The following is a 22,984-nucleotide window of genomic DNA, read 5'->3' on the forward strand; positions in this document are numbered from 1 at the left end:
AAAATGTGGATCATCTCATGTGCTTTCAGGTCACTCTTCTTAAGGCATTTAAAAAAAAATCTTGCATATCAAATCTAAAATGATCTGAACAAATGTCAGTTATGTCCTAGGATTTTGATTTCAGGTCTGGATTTGTTGGAGGCAAAACAAAAGCTTATGCAGGATCTAGGAAGTCAGACAAAGTAGGAATAAAGGCAAGGATGCTAGTAACAGGAGCCAAGACAAAATTCAACCGGCAAAGTAAAAATGCACTCTGTTGTACCAGCAGTCAAGCAACAGAACTGCCGGAAGGTTTATACGGCAAGTCCAATCAGGGTCGGTCTCCAGGAATCTATTAGGAAACTGACCTAAAATGATTACTCGTCTGGGTTGTAAACAGTTGTAGCAATCAGCACTTGATAACTGGATAGCTCATCTTGCTGGGGCTCAGGGATGTCAAGCTTCTTTACTCTGTGTCAAAAGGAGTGCTACTAGGATTGTGACCTCATGTATAGAACAAAAGATAAAAAGGCCTACCGCTGCATTTAACTTGACAAATTATATAGTTAAATACATATCTTTTATATCCTTTACATACATATCTGCTTATCTTCTCATACGCAATGGTTAAACCCTTTGAGTGGCAGAGGGGCTGCGGTACCAGAGTTACCAAACATGACACAGCAACACATGGCAATAAACTCTCGGGGATAGCTCTCTCGTAACCCCCACTCACTCCAGAGAAGTCTCTAGAGAAGAGGAAACAGAATCCTGGTAAGCGGCTGAGAGAGTGGGGAGGAGGAAGGGAGACTGTCATTTTTTTACCCTGAGTATTTTTTAATTAAAATGCCCTAATTTGTGTCAATATAAAGCTGACATTGCCCCGATACACAGACTGAAATAATGACACCCAAGCAAAATAGGTGGGGAAAAAAAATCCTACTCGATGTTTACTGGGGGCCATTTTCAGCCACATTATCGCTAATCCTGAAGACTGACAGTATGATCAGGTGATGCGGGTCTTCCGGCATTTAAATGGTTAAACTTGTCAGGAAATACTCGAGACCCTGAACATGTGTGCTAAAGCTGCCTTGGAGAAAATGAATCGAAACAAAATATTTCAGTCACAAAGTGTTATAACGATGTTACAGAAGAGAAATATTTTTCAAAAACGAGGAATGCTAGAAGAAGACGGGCTCTTAATGGAGCATTACCTTCAAAATCCTATGTGTTTTTAACAATAAATCAGTGGTGTGGCCAGACTTCTTTTAAGTTGGGCCAACTCATCGTTTTTGGTGGTCCTGTGCGTGCCCCCTCCTCTTTATCTTAACCCCCCCTCGCCCCTCCCCCCCCCCCCCCTGTCTCTCACACCTCTCTCCCCCTTCTCTTCCGGCAAGGTTTTGGTATGTGGTCATTAACAGGACAGTAAAAGTAAAAGTTGTGGGTCAGGATTTCTTAGGCCGCGCATATAGTGCCCGCGACGGGTGACGCGACTGGACGGGTGACGTCACCCGTCGCCGCTAGCAAAATGTATATTTCACTTTGCGGCAGTGTCGCGGGCTTACTGGCATTTGATTGGTTCAGGGGCTGTCACATGAGGCGGCAGCCCTTGAAAAATCAAATATTGCCAGCTTCCAAAATGCACGACGCGTCGTCGCTCCGTCGCATTGTCACCGTCGCGCTTACTATAAGTGCACGCGGTGGCGGCAATGCATTTGTTTTTGGACGAAGTCGCATCCCCGTCACGGGGACTATACGCACGGCCTTAGAGTGAATATTTCTTTGCGTCTCCTTAAGAGATGACATGAACAGGAATTTGAGTCTCATTCATATGTTAACAGGATTTATCTTTGGACGCACTGGGGAACAAACGGGCTTGCCTGTGGGTACTTTAAGAATTGCACAAGTCTAAAGTGATGGGAACCTTCTCAAATCAAATTGGTATATGAGGGCCTTGTTTTCCCAATTACAATGGTTACTAGCCAAAGTAGTATGTTTCAAACATTGATTAGGCAACCTAAATGTTTTAGTATAAATTAAATGACATTGCATGCAGATTTGAGGGGCCACAGACTGATTTGAAGGAGTCGACGTCATTGGCTGCTAATCACTGACACATTTTGCAGTCCAATGCTTGAAGCGCAAAGATACTTCTTGCATAGCTACAGGTGTAGCACAGTTTATTGCCATTTGTTACTGTGTCCTGTTTGGTAACTAATGTCTACTTAATTCAGCATGAAATATTGCTCAATCCCTGTTATCCATATGATCCAAGCCGGATATAAAGTCGTACTGTTGAAAATGGAACATTTTACATGGAGATTATCGAGCAGGGCAGTGAGTCAGTTTTGTGTTTACCATGAAATTCATGTGATGTGAAAAAGAAAAAGAAAGCTGATGTTAAACGGACTGCATTACTGCGCTCGTTTTAAACATACTTTTTTTTTTTTTTAAATATAACTTTATTTTTCATTTTCCATAACAAAATTTCATGTATGGGTTAGGAGAGGGGAAGGGTAAAGGGCACAGAAAATAAAACAAGTGGGGTTCTGGGAGGATATTTTAAGGGATCGGTAAGGACATGCAAAGAAAGCAGGTCAGAATACATTGATAACATACGTTTTGTATATTTGACATATTGACATTTAAAGCACTATAATTGAACCAGTTATTCCTCACTTTATCATATTTATATTGGGTACTGTACTATGCAATAAACTGGTTCACTTTTCCATTAAATTAATCTCTGGCACTTTATTTCTTTTAAGAGATAGAGAGGGAGGAAGTGACTGCTTCCAACAACTGGCTATCGCTGACTTCTTAGAATTAAGGATATGCATTGCTAGTGTAACAGGGTTTCCCCCACCCTTTGGGAGATTACACTATTAGAGGGCTTGTTACACTATGTGCTTGTTACCTGCTGGTTCACAGAAGCTCTGAGGTTCCACTGTTGTTAGTGGGGATGCCAGGACAGGCTTTTGGGGTGATGGTTGGTTCTCTCTCACTGGTGCAGCGCCTGCATCTTTTGCAGGCTCCAGGAGTGCTGGAGGCAATACCTGCAGGAGAACTCTCTTCTTACCCTCTGATTAATTGCACTCCAAGGTGGGGTGTATAAAACAAACTGGAACTTTATTCTTTACCATATGGGTATCAGCATACAACTTGTACTGTACAACTCTCTTATCCTTTCCTCTGGATGGTCCCTGGAATCAACCCTGGGGCTTGAGGCCTCCTCTGCTCTTCCCTCACCCCCTGGTAGGATGAAGGGTATCTGTCCCACTCCCCTAAGGGATGGGATCGAAGTGGTCAGAGCCCTGACTCTAAACTTCCAGCAATCACTCTCTCTCATGGGAGAGAACAACTAACTAAATTTGGCTGGTGCAGCCCCTTAAGTACCCCAGGGGAGGGTCCCAGGTCTGAGCCCCTTATTGGGCAGAACACAGACCTAGGCTTACTCTCCATGTCACTCAAGGGAGCTTCTTACTGCTGGGGAAAACTTGGATTGATCCTAACACTGCCTGCGCTGTACCAGGGCTTACATGTTAGGCAGGACAGATTAGCAGCCAAAAAGAAAACATGGCTACACTCGTTTTTGTGCATATCTATTGGCACCTGGGAATGGGCTTAACAGGCAAAAATATCACTGGGTCCTATGTAAAGAGGGGCCCGCCACCTGGGCTATAAGCAGACAGACCTTCCTCCACATATGCTGGATTTTTTGGCAGAACCACCATGTATGCTCTAGTGATACCCTCTGTCCACAAGCCCGCCAGCAGAATGGGGAATAGCCCAGAGAGATTCTGCTTAGTCTTTAAGGTGTTAGCTACCACCTGTTTAGCAGTTTAATTTTGACTTCTTTTATTTTGGAACAGATAGAGGATTTGGAGATTATCTCAAAGATTTTCTCCCATATTTCATTGTCTATTGGCAAGCCAATGTCGTCCTCCCATTGAGCCATAAACCTAGACTTGGAATTGTCTTGGGGAGCGCTACGTGTGCATAATTGATATAGAAGTGAGAACTCCCTATTCTAACAACCATTGAGCATTTGTATATGAAAGCTTGTTCTAACATCTGGTGGCTTCTTTAGAATAGTTTAGTTTAAGGGGTAACAAAATGCCCAAGTTGTAAATACTGATAAAAACAGCTGTGAGGGAGCCTTGTAACGTCTTGAAGGGCGCAATATGATTTTATATTGGGACCTTCATATAGATCCTTGATCGTTGAGATGCCTGCTTTATGCCATTGTGTGAATAAAAAGTTGGACACACGGCTCAATCTTTTTTGTTAAAAATGTGAGTTAAAAGAGTTGGAATGGATAAGTTCAACAATTGTAATCCAAATGTATCGCATATGTGCAACGTGTTTGAGATCTGGGTTAGCTAGATAGTCTTGCTAACTGAGGGTCCTGGGAAGCCACAGTAGCACTGATGTCATCGACCTTGGCTAGCGCTTTCTCCAGATGGCTTAGTCCCAAGAGGTAGTGACTATTGAAGTAAAGAACTAAGTCGAGAAGCTATGTACAGTAGTAACATTTAAAATCTGGTAAGGCCATACCCCTGCCTGATATGGAAGAATCATTTGTGATATTTTTTAAATTCTCGGCTTTCGGCCATTACAGACGAATCTTGAGATACAGTAATGTTTTCTAGATCCTTAATTGCCTGAAGTGGTATACTGGTAAGGTTCGGTATAGATCCAGTGCCCTTGGTAGAACATTCATTTTCACTTGAATTAATTCTGCCTGTCCGTGATATTGGATAGTCATTCCACTGATTTATGGCTTGTTTCAACCATTTAAAAGGAGCAGGATTGTAACTACCATATGTACTTTAATAATTTTTGGGAATATTAACCCCTACGTATTTTAAATGTTCTTTCCATTGAATCAAAATTCCGTGATTTATAAGCGTTGAAATATGGGTTGTAAATTGAAGACTTCGTTCCTATGCCTTAGATGAATTTATTTAAAAATGCGAGACCTGTCCATATTGGGTCAGTTCCTCAAACTAAAAAGGAAGGGAGTGAAGGGGGTCTTTTAGTGTAAGTAAGATGTTGTCTGCAAACATTGAGAGTTTGTACTCTGCTTGGCCTACCTTTTTATACCCTTGATAACTCTATTTACTCTTATTCTATGACTATTGCAAATGAATAAAGTGGAGAGGGGGCAATCTTGAAGGGTACCATTGTTGATATGAAACGGGTCTGAAATAGACCCCCACCATTTTCACTGATGCCGTCAGAGAGTTATATACTGTAATAGTTTTTTCTGCATCGAAAGCCAAAGTCATAGTGGAAATTTTATGAAGCTGTATGTATGTATGTAGCTATTCATAAACTCATTGAATTACTGTATACTATGGCAGTTACATGAAGTGATTGCGATGCACTTCCAATCTAACCTGCAAGGCTCAGAAACAGAGTTAACAAAATCGGAGTATGACTGTTGTGTTGCCATTATATGCAGTGTAATATGTCCCATGTTGACTACAAACAAAAGCAGTACACGTGCCTCAGTGCTATGTAAAATGCATCCAATTCACCTTGGGGTTATACATTGACTATATTTTTTTTACTTCCCATCTTTCTTCCCTGACCATCCTCTGCTCTTTCAGGGCTGTCCTGCCTTGGCACCATCCTCAAGGTGCCTAGCGCTTATTGCAGGCATAACTCTGTTTAGTATGGAAGATAAGCCATTCCCCTTTTATTACCCAGATCAGGGGGCAGTAAAGATCACTTGGCCTAGTGGCCAAAATGTCCAAGGCACTCAGGAGGCGTTAGTGAGCAGTTATACAGCACCCATATGATGTGTCTCAAATAATGTAGCTTGGGTGGTCATTATTTCTCCTTGTAGCAAGAATGGCCCTGGAGCCGCTTACTTTCTGGCACTGAGGGGTGAGTTGCAAGAATTAGGCGAGTGAGGCTTTAGAGGCTAGAATAATTTTTGAGATAATAGAAACAGACTGGATTGGTAAGACCTGGATGTCCCTACACTTGGACTGTGTCTAAAAGTAAAATAAAAAATAAATTGAATGGAGCTGATTACAGTGGAATATTCTTCAAAATACTACAGCTGGAGTTATCCCAGATTTGGATCAGCTGAAAAAACAAAATATTTGGCAACGCCAATGCTTTTCATTCCACATAAAATGTAGTATGGAAATATTCCAGTAAATGGTATCCGTACCAATGTAAATAAATACTGAATGGAAGAGCGAGAACTTTACCCACATTGGTCACGGTTTTGAAATTGCCATGAAAAAACAATGCAACGGAACAATTAAAGCTATTTGGTTCCCTATTATTAACATTACTGTTTATTTGACGTTTTCCAGCAGAAAGCTTAGAGTTCACGGAAACAAAAAAAAGTAACTCCTGAAAATGAATAGGCTACAGTTTACTCGTGTTTCTTAACGTGTCGTGTGTCATCTGAATGGTGACCCCTGAGTTGACCTCATGGGAAATAAATGAAGATTTTAGTGGATTGTTGGTTAAAGATTTACATTACATTTAAATCTGTTGGAAAAGGGTATTTAATTTTTTTTTTAACAACCTCTCAAACTTTGATGAACATAACTATTTTAAAATTGATGGAATACCATAGGTATTGCATTAGATACATTCGATTTTTTTGTTGGGGGTAAAGTTCAATCGATACGATTGCACTTTGCTTAATAATTTCCTTACTCTTGGAGGAAATTAAATGTGGCAATGGCATATTTTGTAATTTACTTGCAGCCACTAGTTCAGGGGTGGGCAACTTCAGTCCTTAAGGGCCACCCAGAGGTCATATTTGCAGGATATCCCTGCTTCAGCACGGGTGGCTCAATCAATGACTGAGTCACTGATGGAGCCACCTGTGCTGAAGCAGGGATGTCCTGAAAACCCGACTTGTTGGTGGCCCTTAAGGACTGGAGTTGCCCACCCCTGCTCTAGCCTCTAATACAGAGAGGGGTGTGCAAAGTGGGGGGCACGCCAGATTTTTCTGGGGGGGATGCGGCTGCTAAAGAGGCCCCGCGCTCTTCCCCGCGGCATTTAAATTAAGTACCGGGGGATCGCGTGAGGCCTCTGCAGTGTCTCCTACCTTGTCTTCGGTGACGCGTCACCATGGCAGCACACAGCAAATTACGCCATGGTTGATGTCGTGACCCAGAGCGTCATTTGACGCTGGATTTTAGGTAAAGGGGGGGCAGCTCATGAGCACAGGGGCTGACAGGCAGGGGGGGGGGAGAGGGGAGGCAGCGCACAAAGTTTGTGCACCTCTGCTCTAATATATAGAAATAACCTACAGAGAACCAACCCAGTGGCGTTTTTTTTTTTTTTTTCCCCGATGGAAGGCAGAAAAACATAATGTCCTTTGGTTTCTTAAATGTAATGTGCTTTAAAGGTGCGCAGGACACTCATTCATGGCTTTGTAAATTTGATGGGCTTGTCATGAGGTCAACATTCAGAATTTTTACATTGCTATTAGCAGTCTGTGAATTTTTATAATAAAATATAATTGTGTGTTAAAGTAACTACCAGCTCCAGATGGAGGCAGTAGGGTTAAGGTGGTCTCTGAGTCTACTGTAAATGTACAGGTTTAGCGACTGTTATTCTACCCGCTAAAATATTAGAACACTTTCACCCATGACTTTTGGAGCAAATTGTTTGTCTGGATGGAGCTGCTCTGAAATATCTCATTATGGATTTCCTACGGACACATGTTAGCAGATTTGATAATGGGCACTTCATATGTATGCATGTGAGAACACATATAATCCTCATAATCTTCAGCCCTTGTCGAGCCGCTGCTGGACGAAGCCTCCCCAATGATCTCCCTGACGCTGCGCTTCTCTTCTTCACTTTCCTTTAACCAATGTTCTGATTTCATTCTCCCATTTTACTTTAGGTCCCCGTCTCGGTCTTTATCACTAGGAATCCAGTTAGGGTTGCTAGGTGTCCGGTATTGAACCGGACTGTCCTGTATTTGGATACTCTGGCCAGTAAAAAATAAGAGGTACTATAATACTGGACATGTATGTGTCCGGTATTACTTTCCTGGACATAGTGACCTGATGCACCTTTCACCATTGAGTCCAGTATTTTTGGAGAAGCCACTTGGCAACCCTAAATCCAGTCGAGTACCATATTTGTGTGTTTAATATATATATACACCTACCAACTTTTTTACCTTTTTATTTCAAGGAGATTTCTTTTTATCATATTTATTTTATTAACTTTTGATGTTACAAACGGTAGAAGTTGAACCACAGCAAATTAAACTGTTTAAATTCTAAGAGTGGAAATACCAGGCCAAGTACTTTTCTATGTCCATCAGTCTGTTTTCTGCACTGGATCAGCCTTGGGAAGCTTGTTCCTAGCTCCATTTAGGTTCATATAAATGTGAACTTGCTCGCTGGGCTTTTTCGGAGCACAGCATTTCTTGACAGTCTCAAATTAAGGAAAGTTATTGTGGAAAAAACTTTCGCTGAATGCAGCATATGTTTCAGGGATATGGGATATTTTAGCTTTATTGCATACGTGGAATGTTCTCCCAACACATAACTAAGCTAATGATAATTTATTTTGTCATGGTCTCTACAGCTGCTTACTGGGGTGATATTGCCTTGGATGAAGACGACCTGAAGTTGTTTCACATAAACCAATCCAGTGATTTGTGGAAACGGATGATCAACCAAACTGGCAACATCACAGGTAGGCAAAGATGAGAAGAACCGAAACGTTTATCAGTGAATAATTTAAAGCATCAATAATCCATTCCCCTCCTTTTTTTTTTTTTTAAATGTTTTTATTTGTTTATGTAAAGCATGGGGCACTGTGTAATTGTACATTCTTACCTGTGCTGGCAATCTTTTGGTGATCATGCTATAAATCTGGCAAAATCCTGATTGTGCGTTTAACGTAATGGCTGCTTCAGTCAGTGTAACTCAACAGCTACAATGTATAATATGTAGATAATGTGACCTTGGTAATATAAGAATACATTGTAGCTGCTGAGTTACACTGACTGAAGGATTGATTTGGAACTGTGAGGTAGTCATTTAATGAACCCCGTGAAGCAGGATTTTGCCGATTGATCATGGGAGAATGAATCGAGCGGCAGCTTTGGTAATTCGTTTTCAATAAAGATAATCAAAGGCTGCATATATTAAAACATGAAAAATATACATATATATTTTTAAGATGCTCTGATTGCGTGTAAGATATGTGTATATGTGTATATATAGATATAACATACGGTATATAACCCCCCATAACATTTCACATGTTTTGCTGCCTTAACATTTGTATTGAAACATTTGAGAATAGTTTAACTGAAATATGCACCTTTATTTCAAACACAGAATGTTTAAACTTTGTATTATAGTATAGCATTATATACAGGAGCAGCCCCTCCTATATCCAAAGGCAGTGGTCTGTTTAATAGGGTAAATTCTAAAAAAAAAATCCTGTTTTGATTTATTTCCCATAATTAAAAAAATTCTAAACCAGCTGAGCTCCAGCAAAACTAAAACACAAAACTTTCTTTGAACCAAACTTAAAATGCTGATGATAGTGCCCAGCCTTAGGGAAAAGTAACAAACGGTTACATGAAGTACCACTTTGCCATCCATGGTACTTGTATCTCAAATTGGGAAGCATTGAGTATCAAAACACATAATTCAATCTATAATCAGAAATTCGTTTTCATGGAGTACAAAAAGACACAAGAAAATACCAAGCCACAGTATGTGTTACCCACTGTCATGCCTACTTCTGTTCTGTGAAAGAGTTCCCCTTCCATCACCACGTGAGTCTGAGTAACATCGTTTTTTATTTTGAAGTGAAAATATCATGGTATGGAAGTGCCTTGCACTATTGTATTTTGTAGCGACTAATCTCAATGCAGCTACATTTTTCATTGCGTGGGACTTGATGTGCTTGAATATGTTGAGTAGTTATTTGTTATGCCCGTAAGGCTTTCTAAGAATTAATTGGGTCATCATCTTCTAATATCACTGTCGGCAGCAGAATATATTGTAATGAACACAACTGTTGAGCATATTGAGTCTTGGAATTGCAAACCTTACTCCACATTCCTCAATGTAATTTGCACCGACACTCACGTACATGCAAATTCAGCAATTGCACGGTCCGGCCCAGCACCTGCAAAAGATTAGAGGATCCCAAGCTGCTGCTGCAGCCTACATCAGCAAGCCAAATAAACTCCCGCTGTCTCCAATTCACTGCTCCTCGCGTTGCTCCGATAGGGGACTCCTTGCAACAATGAGGAGCAACGTGAGACATGGCACTACTTGCACAGAGAGGCAGCTTCCAAGTGGAAACAGCAGCGCTGAGCCTGTAGTACTAGGGACTGGAAGATTGCCTGGCTGAATTCCCGGAAAAAGAACTTATGTCTTAAATCCGGCCGGATGATTTTCCAGCTCCCTAAAAAGAGGACATGTCTGGTTAAGTCTGGACATATGGTAGCCCTAACTACATCTTACCTCTGTGTGAGCTCCCTGGTTCAACTGCCAAATGCTCCTATAGGTCCTGGGAAAGTTAGCAGAATATTATGTCTTCAGGCAATCAATATCAAGGGCTATGCATGTTATAACAGCATTCTCATTATTCATCAGCTCCTGGCTCCTATGTGATCTGATAATCGTCATATGGCTTTGTTTAATGTAAAAATCTATGTTCAGTTTCAGCCTGTGAAGTTATGGAAATTAATTTTTAATGTAATTTGGGATTGAAATATAGGTCTTTGCTTTGAATCTCTTGAACACTTAACTATATGTTTCCATGACACATACTCCTATGATGTTTTATGGCTGTAACTGGATTGACGCATAATTTTTACGTACTTGAGCTTTAGTCATGGAGCTGCGGTGGCACCAGGGCTTACCCTGACCTCTGCCAATTGCAGGTCATGTGATTTTGCTTCAGGCGTGATCACATGACTCAACCAGGCCCCAGGTGCTAGAAACTGAAGTGGCGGAGGCTCCGGTTACTTTTTAATGTAGCTGGCCGCTCAGTCTGTCATATTCACCTTGGAATCAAATACAGGTCTTCAGACGGTTTTGCAAGTCCTCTGAGATATAATGAACCAGGAATGGCTCAGTGAGGAAAGACTGACAACCACACAGAGTTTGAATCGTGGGATCCTGGTTCAATTTCCAGTGTTGGCTCAACTGCTGTGGGCCTCTCTGCCTCCGGACCTCCTGTAGAGTCTTGCTGTTTACTGCCACGTCTCCTGCACGGCTTACCTCTCTGCCTCCGCTTCTCCTGCACGGCTTACCTCTCTGCCTCCGCTTCTCCTGCACGGCTTACCTCTCTGCCTCCGCTTCTCCTGCACGGCTTACCTCTCTGCCTCTGGTCCCCAGGCAGGGCTTTCTTCTCTGCCTCTGGTCCCCAGGCAGGGATTTCCTCTCTGCCTCCGGGCCTCCTGCAGGGCCTGCCTCTCCACCGCCGGGCAGTACCTGAGTCCCACTCCCAAGGTGTATAATATGTACTGTGTATGTATTGTTCTTGTGGGGAAGGGGTAGTGTGTGTGTGTGTGTGTCAGGATTTGTGGGGGTATTGTGTGTGTGTGTGGTCATTGTGGGGGGGAAATTGAGTAGGAGGTTGAGTGTGAGGAGGGGGATATTGAGTGAGGGTGGGCATTTAGTGTTAGCAGAGGGGGGAGAGGAAGGCTGGAGAGAGTGTGAGGAGGTAGTGAGAAAGGGGGGGGGGAGAGTGCAAGATAAAGTTGGGGAGAGCAATACATAGGGGAATAGAAGGGAGTGAGCGAGCTAGGGTGTGTGTAAGAGAAAGTTGTGAGCTTGCAAGGCCATTGACATGGCACAGAAACGGTGGGTGGGCCCTGACTGTGTCTGTAACAATCCGATGTGCTGTGTACAGCGCACTACATTGCAATTGTGAAGTGCTTTCAATCCCTTTGGGAGAAAGGTGCTATATCAAACAAAATTATTATTATTACATATGGTAAAATGGCATTGAACTTAAGCACTTGATTACATTCTAATTGAGTCTTTCAGTCATCGACATAAACAATAACAGTAACAGTGGCCCACTTTGTCTTTACTGAATAGTCGGTTTGTTAAATGCCAACCATGGTCATTACTGCCCTTAATTTTGATTTATAATCATTCAATCCCTTCTTTTTGCTTTTATCACCTTTTCGGTGTATGCAAATGGTATAAAACACACTTATGTAATTTCTTGAACATCTGACTAGCAGTCATGGATTGAATAATTTTTGTTATTGCACAATGTGCATGCTTCAGATTCCAGATTTGATATTCCAGTGGTAAACATTTTCCCAGATACATTTTTCATCGACTACGATTTGTTTTTGTTTTTCACTATATTGTAAGGCAGCTGCTCTTTCTAAAGCAGGAATGACCGAGACCTGTATTTTCAGCATGTTTTTTTCTATATGAACTTAAAAACCCCTCTTAAAAACGAGGATGCATATAATAAATAATTGCTATTTAAACGTGTTTTTGTGGGTGTTGAAAGAATGTGGTCTAATGGATTAAATCCAATTATGGTAGGTACGTTGTCACTTAGGAATGTGAACAGCTGCCAGCATTAGCAAAGATTTACTTGCACAATGCACGGATCTGAGACCGTTTGCATACAGAATAGCACTAATTATAAACTAACTTTTTACAACTAAAAAGAAAGCAATGGCAAAAGTGCACACAGTGATTTGACTGTCCGTGTTAATTCCAAACTAACCTGATCAATACACTGCGACCAAAAGCATGACTACAAAAAACAGTCCCGCGTACTCCTTTTTAATTTTCTTTCACCCATTGTTTGTGTTTTACGGGATGGGAACTGGGTGGTCCCCCAGATCTGAACCACTCAATTTTCAGCTGCGGGGCCCTTCAGTTCCCGAAATTAGTTATAAGTGTAGTAACCAAGCTTAAAACCTCCTCTAGGTGGTTGGCCAAATCTTGCCCAATAGAAAGCTGCAGTGTCATCTGCTGCTGCTGCTTCTTATTGGATGGCCACTTAAATCCCCTGCAAAAACTAGGAAGTAATACCGGTAACTTCACTAGTTATTAGCAATGGAACAGGAGGGTCATAGAGCTGAACATAGAACTGTTCTACTCTAGACAACCCCCCTGCCCTCCTCCCCTGGTTCCAATACTGTTAATAAAAAGGGGTTAATTCGGGGGATTGATGCTTTAAGAACATTACTGTAGAATTAAAATTTACAAATACCCTGTACCAAAGACGCAAATGTAGTGCAAGAATATAAAAAACTGCAAATGTGACTAGTTTATTAACTCCTTCAGTATTAGATGGACAAGCCACACAATGCATTTGTAAATGTTTGCAACATGAATGAGGGAAAAATGTGGAGCTTGGCAACATTTTGCTATATTCTTTTCAGGAACAGAATTTGCCATGTTTGTTTATTCGAAATTTGGCAAAAGAATGCGTAATATTGCCAAAATAAACAAAAGGTGTGTTAAAAGTACCACGGTCACATAACTAAGGTCAACTGCAATTTTTTGGAAGCAAATCTTTGCTTTTTTGGCACCTTATTCCTATTATACATGTTTATTTCTGCGTACTCTTTCTGACTGTCAGATTTTTTTTTCCCCTTAACTGAATGAAAGAAGCTCATAATGCAGGATTATTTTAGTGTTCCAATGTGCTTCTTATTCCTACATATAAAGCTGCTGATTTTTGTATCGCGTAGTCATCGACATATGTCTTTTTAAAAATCTCATTGAGTTCAAGCTATGGTAAATTTTGACGACCGATATTTATCCTATATTTGTTTTTAAAGTACAGTGTATTGATCCAGAGGAAGGCAAACAAACTCCAGTGAAACATTATCCATTGCTGCCTCAGAATGGGAAAAATAAATTCCTTTCTGACTCCAATAATGGCAATCATATTTCTCCCTGAATCAGTATCCTTCCCATGTTTACTTATTCGGTATATCCCTGTATACCTTTCCTTTCTAAAGAGATGTCCAACTTTTTTTTTGAAGATATCTATTGTGTCTGCCGTCACAGTCTCCATGTGTGTTCATTTAACCTTTTTTTTAAATTAATATTTAAAAACATCAGCATAGTTTTACAAAAAATACATTCGATGATCGTTTTCAAATGTTCTCAACTTGTTGGATCTAAAAACAAAATTCTCATAACAGAGAGATTTTTTTTATGAAAAGCAGAAGTAGACCATATGATATACTGCATATGTGCTAGTAGAAAATGTTACTAACTCTCCTCCTCCCCCCCCCCCCCCCCCTGCTGCAAAATCTTGCCACTTGTTAAGCAAGGACTGGCTGAAGTTCTGTCATTTTGTCATGCTAGGTAATAAAATGTGTCTGCCAGTATTTGCATAATGTTTTGCAAAATATTCTTCATAAAGCCTACTGCAGGAAATTGCTGAAAACCCTATAAGAGTTTGCTTTGTTTGAACCAAAAGAGAAAAACAAAAATCCAAGTGTAGGATGTAAAAATGTGCCTTGATTATGATGTTTTTGCTTATTGCACAAGGAATCCTGTGTACATTCGAAGTCAATTGCTAAGTCAATAAAACATGTGGCAAATGCTGTATAAAGCTGCATTCCATGCATCCATTACATTTTTGCAAGCTTCCTATACTGTACTTCCTGGGATGTTTTGAAGTCTAGGAAGTCCCCCTTGAACAGAACAGGATGGCTAGAATCGAGTGAACCATTGGTTCCAGTCTAGTGATGTCACTGCTAGAGATGGGCGAAACTGCCAAAATTCAGTTCCCGAAATTCCGCAGATTATTTTGCCGGAATCTGTTCCGCACACCAAAATCCGCATGCGGGTTTCATACTCGACGATGAGAGAGAGACCTTTAGTGAGAGCTAAACCAGCTGATGGGTTGCAGTGGCAAGGTGACGTCATGATGCCGGAGCCGACGCCGGGGTGAGGGGGGACGCGGGGGAGAGGTGATCGCCGGCAGGGGGGTGCAAGGAAAAAAGTTTGCGCCCCCCTGCTCTAGACCTTGCGGGGGTGGTCTGGTCCCAGACCACAGGCCGTCAGTGATATTTTATCAGTGCTTTTCTTGAAACTTGCTAGGACAGTTGGTCACAAACGTGTCCATGTGCTGGACTGGGACAGCCCTATTCCTGAATTATCTCTTTACTGATCACCATGCATAACAGCATGGGATGCTGGGAGTTGTAGTTCTGCTACTGACCAAAAGTCCCCTTAAAGCAGCAAAACCTATAACATCTTGGTTTTTTTTTGTTTTGTTTTTTATCAGTTTTTTATTTAATTGTGTCTTTTTTTGGTTGTTTTTATTCACTCTTGATGCCATTTTAATTATTTTAAAGCATTCTCTGTGTAGCATGTTTTAATCCTCCTTCCAAGCAGTGCAAGATCTTTGCTACACTTTTCTGTTTGGGTTAATTTGCTGCAAATGTTCCCAGCAGTTTGAGCTGTAAACTGTAACAATAGATAATGTTCCCTTCGTAATATAAGGATACATTGTAGCTGCTGAGTTACACTGACTGAAGCAGCCATTACATTAGGCGCACAATCAGGATTTGGACAGATTTATAGCAGGAGCCCCAAACATTGTCACATGCTTTACATATACAAATACTAAAAATAAAAAAAGTTGGAAAGTAGTACTGCTACTTTAATTCCCTGAGCTCCCAGACTTTTGCTTTAACAATTGAAATGAAGAAGGCAGAGCTCTCTCGTTAAAAAGACAATATGCTCCCCCCTCCCAGGTTTTAAACCGAAAAACGCTTCAGAGAGAGCTGAACAGAGGCTACTGCACCGACACACTTTATTCGAGCAAATACCCGGTATGTACCTGGCAGATACCTGGAATGCGCCGCTCCTCACCTCTGACAAGCCCCGTTGCGTTTGCCTTCCCAGCCTGGGTTCATGCCTGGCTGACGGGCGGCTAATCTGTTAAATGATAATGATAAGGATTTAATAGGCTGCAATGCTTCGCGTGTCTACCAGATGGCATAAATTCATGAATTGTAATGCAGTATATATATATATATATACTGTGCAGTATTGCAGCCAGTGGGAATAAAATGCTTAAATCCCTGCATGGAAAATACCTCAATGCACTCGGGCAGAAAACAGTCACAAACCTCAATACACCCGGGTATACCCGAATTCGTGGTACTAGCCAAGCTCGAATAAAGTGTGTCGCCAGTGTATGTGTAGGAGGTTGGAGATCCCGGAGAAAGACCTCTCAATTAAGAAAGGACCAAGGGCACAACAGGAATCTCCCAACCGCACTATATGAAAACAAATTGGTGCAATATCTGTATTGTATACAATGTAAATTCAAGCAAACTGTATCCTAGGTCCCTCCTACCTTCTTCCCCTTTCTCCCCCCCTCCTCCCCCTGAATTCTTTATGACCCCTGTCTGTTGAAACGTGACGCACCTACATGAGAGCCCAAATAGGACTATGGAGCATTCTAAACTGACTCTGGTGAAGATAGGGGGCTAAAATAAGGCGTAGAATAACAAACACCGCCCACCCTATAACACAACAGGTATTAACCCAACAGCAACGACTATAAATGCTAGGAAAATACAGAGACAGTCCAGACTGGTTTACAACTGATCCCCCTCCCATAAACCTCCCATTAACTCTCTAGACCTCTATAGGGTCGACTTTCGTTCTCTCTCTAACCCCACTGACTCTGTCCCAGCGGGACCCCTCCTCGCCCCCCCCCTGTCCACCCTGGCTAGTCGCTTCTAGACTCAGGTTTGAGAAAAGGCACACTGATTCTCTCAACAATACACTAGTGCTTGGCATAAAACTAAACCCGCCTGTCCCTAGTGGGCCCTAAGTTTCGATAAACACTATAGACAGAAAGGCTCACCAAGGGACAATTAAAGTCATCTCCCTGAATGTAAAAGGTTTGAATAATAACAGGAAAAGGAGACTTGCCTTACAGGAAATAAAAAAGTCGGATGGCAACATTGTTTTCCTTCAGGAGACGCATTTCACATCTCAAGACCCGCCCAAAACATTTCAAAACTCATATCCGATGAGCTATTACTCATCATTTAGTAGTAAACGTTGGGGAGTTGCTATTCTGATCCGTCAGGGCACTGCATTTATATCTAACAAAAATAAAGACGGATCCAGAGGGTAGATTCATTGTGTGCTCTCGGGATCGGCAATCGCCCTAATTAACCTTTACGCCCCAAACGAGAATCAGACAGATTTTTTTTAAAAAGTACTGGAAGAAATTGACCCAGTCTATCTGTCCTCACTACTAATAGCAGGAGACCTTAACATGGCTCTCAATCGGATCGAAGACAAATCGTCTACCCCAGGACGTTTGCTCTCAACCCAATCCCAAAGACTGGGGAAAAAATTTAAAGATATTAGGGGGGATTTTTCTTTGGTGGACATTTGGAGAGGACAAAGGGACTTTACCTTTTACTCTGCCCCTCACCAGACATTCCCGTATTGACTACTTCCTTGCAACCAAGAACGTCCTAGAGGCCGCCGCTAACTCAGATATAGGCTCAATCACGTGGTCGGACCATGCTCCCATCACCCTGACCCTATCCATTCCATTTGTCAAATTAGTCTCATATAGCTAGAAATTAAATGACTCCTTACTGAACCATTCCGAGATAGAAAAGGATATTAAAAAGTCTCTTAAAGATTACTTTAGACTAAACTTAGGTTCGGTCTCATCTCCAGCAATCCTGTGGGAAGCCCATAAAGTGACAATTCGAGGAAATTTCATCTCAATTGCCTCCCACAGGAAAAAAGTTAAAACTAAATTAATTAAAGAGCTTACAGAAAAAATTATCAAATTAGAGCAGCAGCACAAATCGAACCCCTCTCGGAAAATCTATAAACAGCTGACAACTGGTAGAACCGATTTGAAGGAGATCCAATTGGAAAACGTAGAAAAGGCTCTCAAATGTACGGGTCAGAGGTACTATGACAAGGGGAATAAGGCCGACAGGCTTCTTGCTAGTAAGTTAAGAGGAGTACAAAAAAGGTCACACATAATGGCGATTAAAAATAGATCTGGTGAGATACTTTATAATGAGAAAAAAATAGCAGAAGAATTACTACATTTTATACTAAATTATATAATTTGAGAGCTCGACCTGCTAACCCAAATAACGCTGAACTAGCGACTATTGCAGATTATTTAGATGACTGTGCACTTCCCACCCTTACTGAGGAGGAAAATGCTATGCTAAATACTAAAATATCGGTGAAAGAATTATCAACAGCTGTAAAGGCATCAAAAACTTCCAAAACGTCGGGCCCTGATGGCTTCACAAATGTCTATTATAAGAAATTTCTACCTATACTGTCTACCCATTTATTGAACTTGTTCAACTCATTTTTAGAAGGCAATCCTATCCCGCCATCAATTCAATAGCTAATCTGGCCATAATACATAAAGAAGGGAAGGACCCAACTCAATGCGGAAGCTACAGACTAATCTCATTGTTGAACAACGACCTTAAATTGTACAGCAAAATATTGGTGAACAGACTTAATCCCATGTTACCTAGACTAATACACACAGACCAGGTCGGGTTTGTCTCGGGTCGCCAAGCCTCGGACAATACCCGGAAAATAATCAATATAGTCGACCATGTCCATATGACTGGTTCAAAAGCAATGCTATGGAGCTTGAATGCGGAGAAGGCATTCGACAGAATAGACTGGCTTTTCCTGGACCAAACATTGATACAATTTGGCTTCAAAGACTCATTTCTAGAAGGAGTCCGAGCACTCTATCAGAATCCTTCTGCCACGGTTAGACTCCCTGGTGGAAACTCTGAGAGGTTCCACATTAAAAACGGTACACGGCAAGGTTGCCCCCTGTCCCCCCTGCTCTTTGCCCTCACGATTGAACCACTAGCGTCCAAAATACGAAACAACCCGAATATACAGGGTATTATTATTGGAAAAACTAATTATAACATTTCCTTATTCGTTGACGATATCATTCTGACTTTGATTAAACCCCAAACTTCCCTTCCTAACCTTCAAAAGGAACTGACGGACTTCGGAAAGATATCAGGATATATAATTAACAGCGACAAATCAGAGGCCCTGAATCTTAGTCTCCCAGACCCCGAAGTAAAACTACTCAAATTAAATTTTAGCTATAGATGGTGTCCTTCTCACGTTAAATACCTGAGAGTTAATGTGTCAAGACACTATCAAGCTTTATATCGAGATAATTACCCAGCGCTCTGGGAAAAGATCAAAAAAGATCTAGATCAGTGGGAAGGTTACCAGATTTCATGGATCGGAAGAATGATATCTATTAAGATAAACATACTCCCAAGATTGTTATACTTCTTCCAAACACTCCCGGTCCATGTTCCTAGCACTGATCTAAAAAATATTCAAAACAGGCTGTATCACTTTATTTGGCAGGGTAAGAGACCCAGAGTCGCGAGATCAATCCTGTTGGCATCACGATCCATGGGGGGGCATGGGGGTACCGGATATAAACAAATATTACCAAGCCGCCCAATTAAAGCAGTCAGTAATTTGGAACACAGACCCAGCCCTTTGTTGCTGGGTTCAAATAGAGTCATACTATGCCAGAATGCCTTCTCTACTAGCCTGCCTCTGGAGCCTGGACAGAGGAGATAGACACTCCCATAACCTTAAACTAAAGGCCACGCTACACACGTGGGAAATCTGGTCTAATTGCAAGACTAAATATGGCCTATCCTCTTCTAGCTCCCAGCTGACGCCCATCCTTAATAACCCAAAATTCCCACCGGGATGCAGATCCAAGATGTTTGATAAACTAAAAACGAAGGGAATTGGTGCGATTGCCAATCTCTTAAGCCTTGGGAAGCTTCTAAGCTATCAAGATTTGTGGGCCAAATATAACATTAGAGAATTGGACATATTCAAATACCTCCAAATCCGACATTTTATTCAAAAAACGTGCCCACATTTTATTCAAAAAACGTGAATAAAAACTTTTATTCAAAAAACGTGCCGGAATTCCCTTCTCTCACTAAATTTGAATATCTGTGCAAAACTAAGACCCATCAAAAAGGCCTAATCTCGGAAATATACATGGAGCTAGAGAGACCCCTCCACAGCATGACTACATGCTTAAATGGGCAACAGACCTGAACATCACTATAGAAAGAGAGACTAGGGAAGATATCTGGAAGGCAGTCTCATAAACTTCCATATGCACCGCAACAAAAGAGAACATTTAAAAAATCTTGTTTTCTGGTATCTTACCCCAGCACGATTAAATCAGATCTACCCCCTAGCATCAGATCTATGTTGGAGAGGATGTGGTCATAGAGGGGACATGGCCCACATCTGGTGGACATGTCCAGAAATTGTGAAATACTGGGCCAAGGTCCAAATTTTGATAAGAGGTCACAGACCTGGAACTGCCTATCGAACCACTAACCTTCCTATTGGCCAGGCCAATGCCCGGAATTGACCGCTCAACTAGGAAATTAATCTCCTTTATTCTTACCGCGGCTAGATGTGAAATTGCGGCCTCCTGGAAGAGAATAACCGCACCTTCCACAAAGACGATAAAAAAGAGAATCAGTGAGGTGATGCTCATGGAGCAGCTGACGGCTACCCTTAGACAAAACCTATTCATGTTTTACAAGATATGGGAGCCTTGGATTCTATTAACTAGATAAAGTTAACCTGACCCATTCAGGTAGAGACACTGCCCTTTCAGACAGAAAGAACAGAGATATAGAAAGCCACACTTCTAAAACTAACTAGCCCGAGACCCCGACAGCCAGGGTGGGTCTTACACAAAATCATTTGTCTATTAACTGAAAATATGTATTTTATAACTTTTAACCATTTATTTTTTTCACAAAAAAAAAAAAAGACAATATGTATGAATACTTATGGGTCTAATTTTTGAAGGCGTGCATTGGATACTATTCTGAAGCTTTATTGCACTTAATTGTCCTCCGAATTAATACAATCGAGCAGAAAGTATAGCAGACCAATCACCTGGGAGAAGTTTAGCAACCGGTAAGCTGGAAAACTTTTTGCACTGCCCATTACGTGTCTATTAAAACACATTTCTTAACTGAATACTTGTGTTCAGATCTATTGTTGCATTTAATTTTTTTTCCCATTCACTTATTGACATACAATATACAAGGTCAGAATAGTAAAGGGAGAGATGTGAGAGGAGAAGTTTTAATGATGTGGAAATTGTGTGTGTGTGTGTGTGTGTGTGTGATGTAGATGGAGGCTGATGTTGGGAGGTGGTTATATGAGACGGGGAAGGAAGAGTTTGAAAAGTACAAGGAAGTGTCCATCACGGAGAGTATCAAAGGTAATTTAAAGAGAGATCAAAGGAGGAGCTTGTAGAGCAAAGGTTGATGGAACAGCAGTAGCATTAGAGTTGTCCATAGGCAAGTTGTTCCCCCAGGATGAGAGTAGATGTGTTAGACTAGAGGAAGCCCGGGAGTAGGTTGGTTCAGGGGAGATGGACCGCGTTGACTTAAAAACATTAGAGATGGAGTGAAAGAGGGATCTGATATGAAATGTGCATAGTGGAGAAATTAGGATACCTACTCCGTCGCCATGTTGATCTCTGGGGTTGTGGCTAAAGGAAAGGCCACCAGAGTAGGTTGCAGGGAAGGTGTTGTCTAAGGGAGTGAGGCAGGTTTCTGTTTTTTCCTTAGCTGGAATTATTCTTTTCTGTTCCCTAATAGCCTATATTTATCCCAATGCTTTGAAGCTACCTTGGCCATGCTCTGGAAGATTTAACCCCCAGTCATATGAAAAGGCCTTAAATCTTCCCAAGCAAAGGGAAGGCGGCTCTGCAGCACATTGTATAATAGCCTTTGTTCCTACAGTAGGTTGGGAATGAATGTTTTAAAGGAGCATATGGATATAAGGAGACAGCTTATTGGGACAGGAATGTTGTCCTAATTAGAGTTTTCCTCTTTCCTTTTCAACAGCCTGTAGTTGTGATGATTGCTAGATCTGACCTCAAGATTAAACACATGATTGGTATTTTTGTGTCCATTATGAGTGTTCATTGTGTGTCCTTCTACACAAGCTGTTTGTGAAGTGCTGAAGTGCGACATGCCCTCCGAACTGTCAAGTTTCATCACTTTGCCCTTTGTGGAAAGTGTACAAAATCTCCCTGTTCAGAGTCTCTGCTTTGGAGAGAATTCTTAGTACCACGGCATACCCCTCCACATCTCAACATTTTGTGCTACAAATGTCTTTGTTTGTTCCTCTGCTGGAGGCCTGTGCACCTTTTGTCTCCTTTATATACTTCTGAAGGGAAGCTCTTGTGAATTAGTCCAGCAGAAGAGATAGAAATGTAATTTCCCAGCACATCTCAGCATTGTTGAAGACCTGTTAACTTTTCATAACCCTTCATAAAACGTACACAGGAAAGCAAAGTAATTAAAAACTGTGCGAGTCTCTCGTTTTTTTTTAAAATATCGGTAAAGAGCTCCAGCTTCTAAAATCATACATTTCTTTTTTTGGAGGAAGTGTGCAAACAATATATACAGTTGTGTGAAAAAGAAAGTGCGCCCTCTTTGAATTCTATGGTTTTACATATCAGGGCATAATAACAATCATCTGTTCCTTAGCAGATCTAAAAATGAGGTAAATACAACCTCAGATGAACAGCAACACATGACATATTACACCGTGTCATGATTTATTTAACAAAAATAAAGCCAAAATGGAGAAGCCATGTGTGAAAAACTAAGTATACCTTATGATTCAATAGCTTGTAGAACCACCTTTACCAGCAATAACTTGAAGTAATCGTTTTCTGTGGAGGAATTTTGGCCCACTCTTCTTTACAACGTTGCTTCAGTTCATTTTAAGGTCCAGCCACAGCATTTCAATCGGGTTCAGGTCTGGACTTTGACTGGGCCATTGCAACACCTTGATTCTTTTCTTTTTCATCCATTCTGTTGTAGATTTGCTGGTGTGCTTGGGATCATTGTCCTGTTGCATGACCTAATTTCGGCCAAGCTTTAGCTGTCGGA

The 22,984-nt window shown here is 41.3% G+C and overlaps 1 protein-coding gene across 1 annotated transcript in view; it reads left to right on the forward strand.

The window, feature by feature from the left end:
* The window catches only part of TLL2 (tolloid like 2), a 194,584-nt gene that overhangs the window by 64,026 nt on the left and 107,574 nt on the right, over positions 1–22,984 (forward strand). Inside the window, exon 2 of the mRNA XM_075611010.1 lies at positions 8,566–8,676. Coding sequence (XP_075467125.1) covers positions 8,566–8,676 — 111 coding nt within the window. The remainder of the gene's footprint in view (positions 1–8,565; positions 8,677–22,984) is intronic.

Source organism: Ascaphus truei, chromosome 8, assembly GCF_040206685.1.
Source record: "Ascaphus truei isolate aAscTru1 chromosome 8, aAscTru1.hap1, whole genome shotgun sequence".
Lineage (NCBI taxonomy): Eukaryota > Metazoa > Chordata > Amphibia > Anura > Ascaphidae > Ascaphus > Ascaphus truei.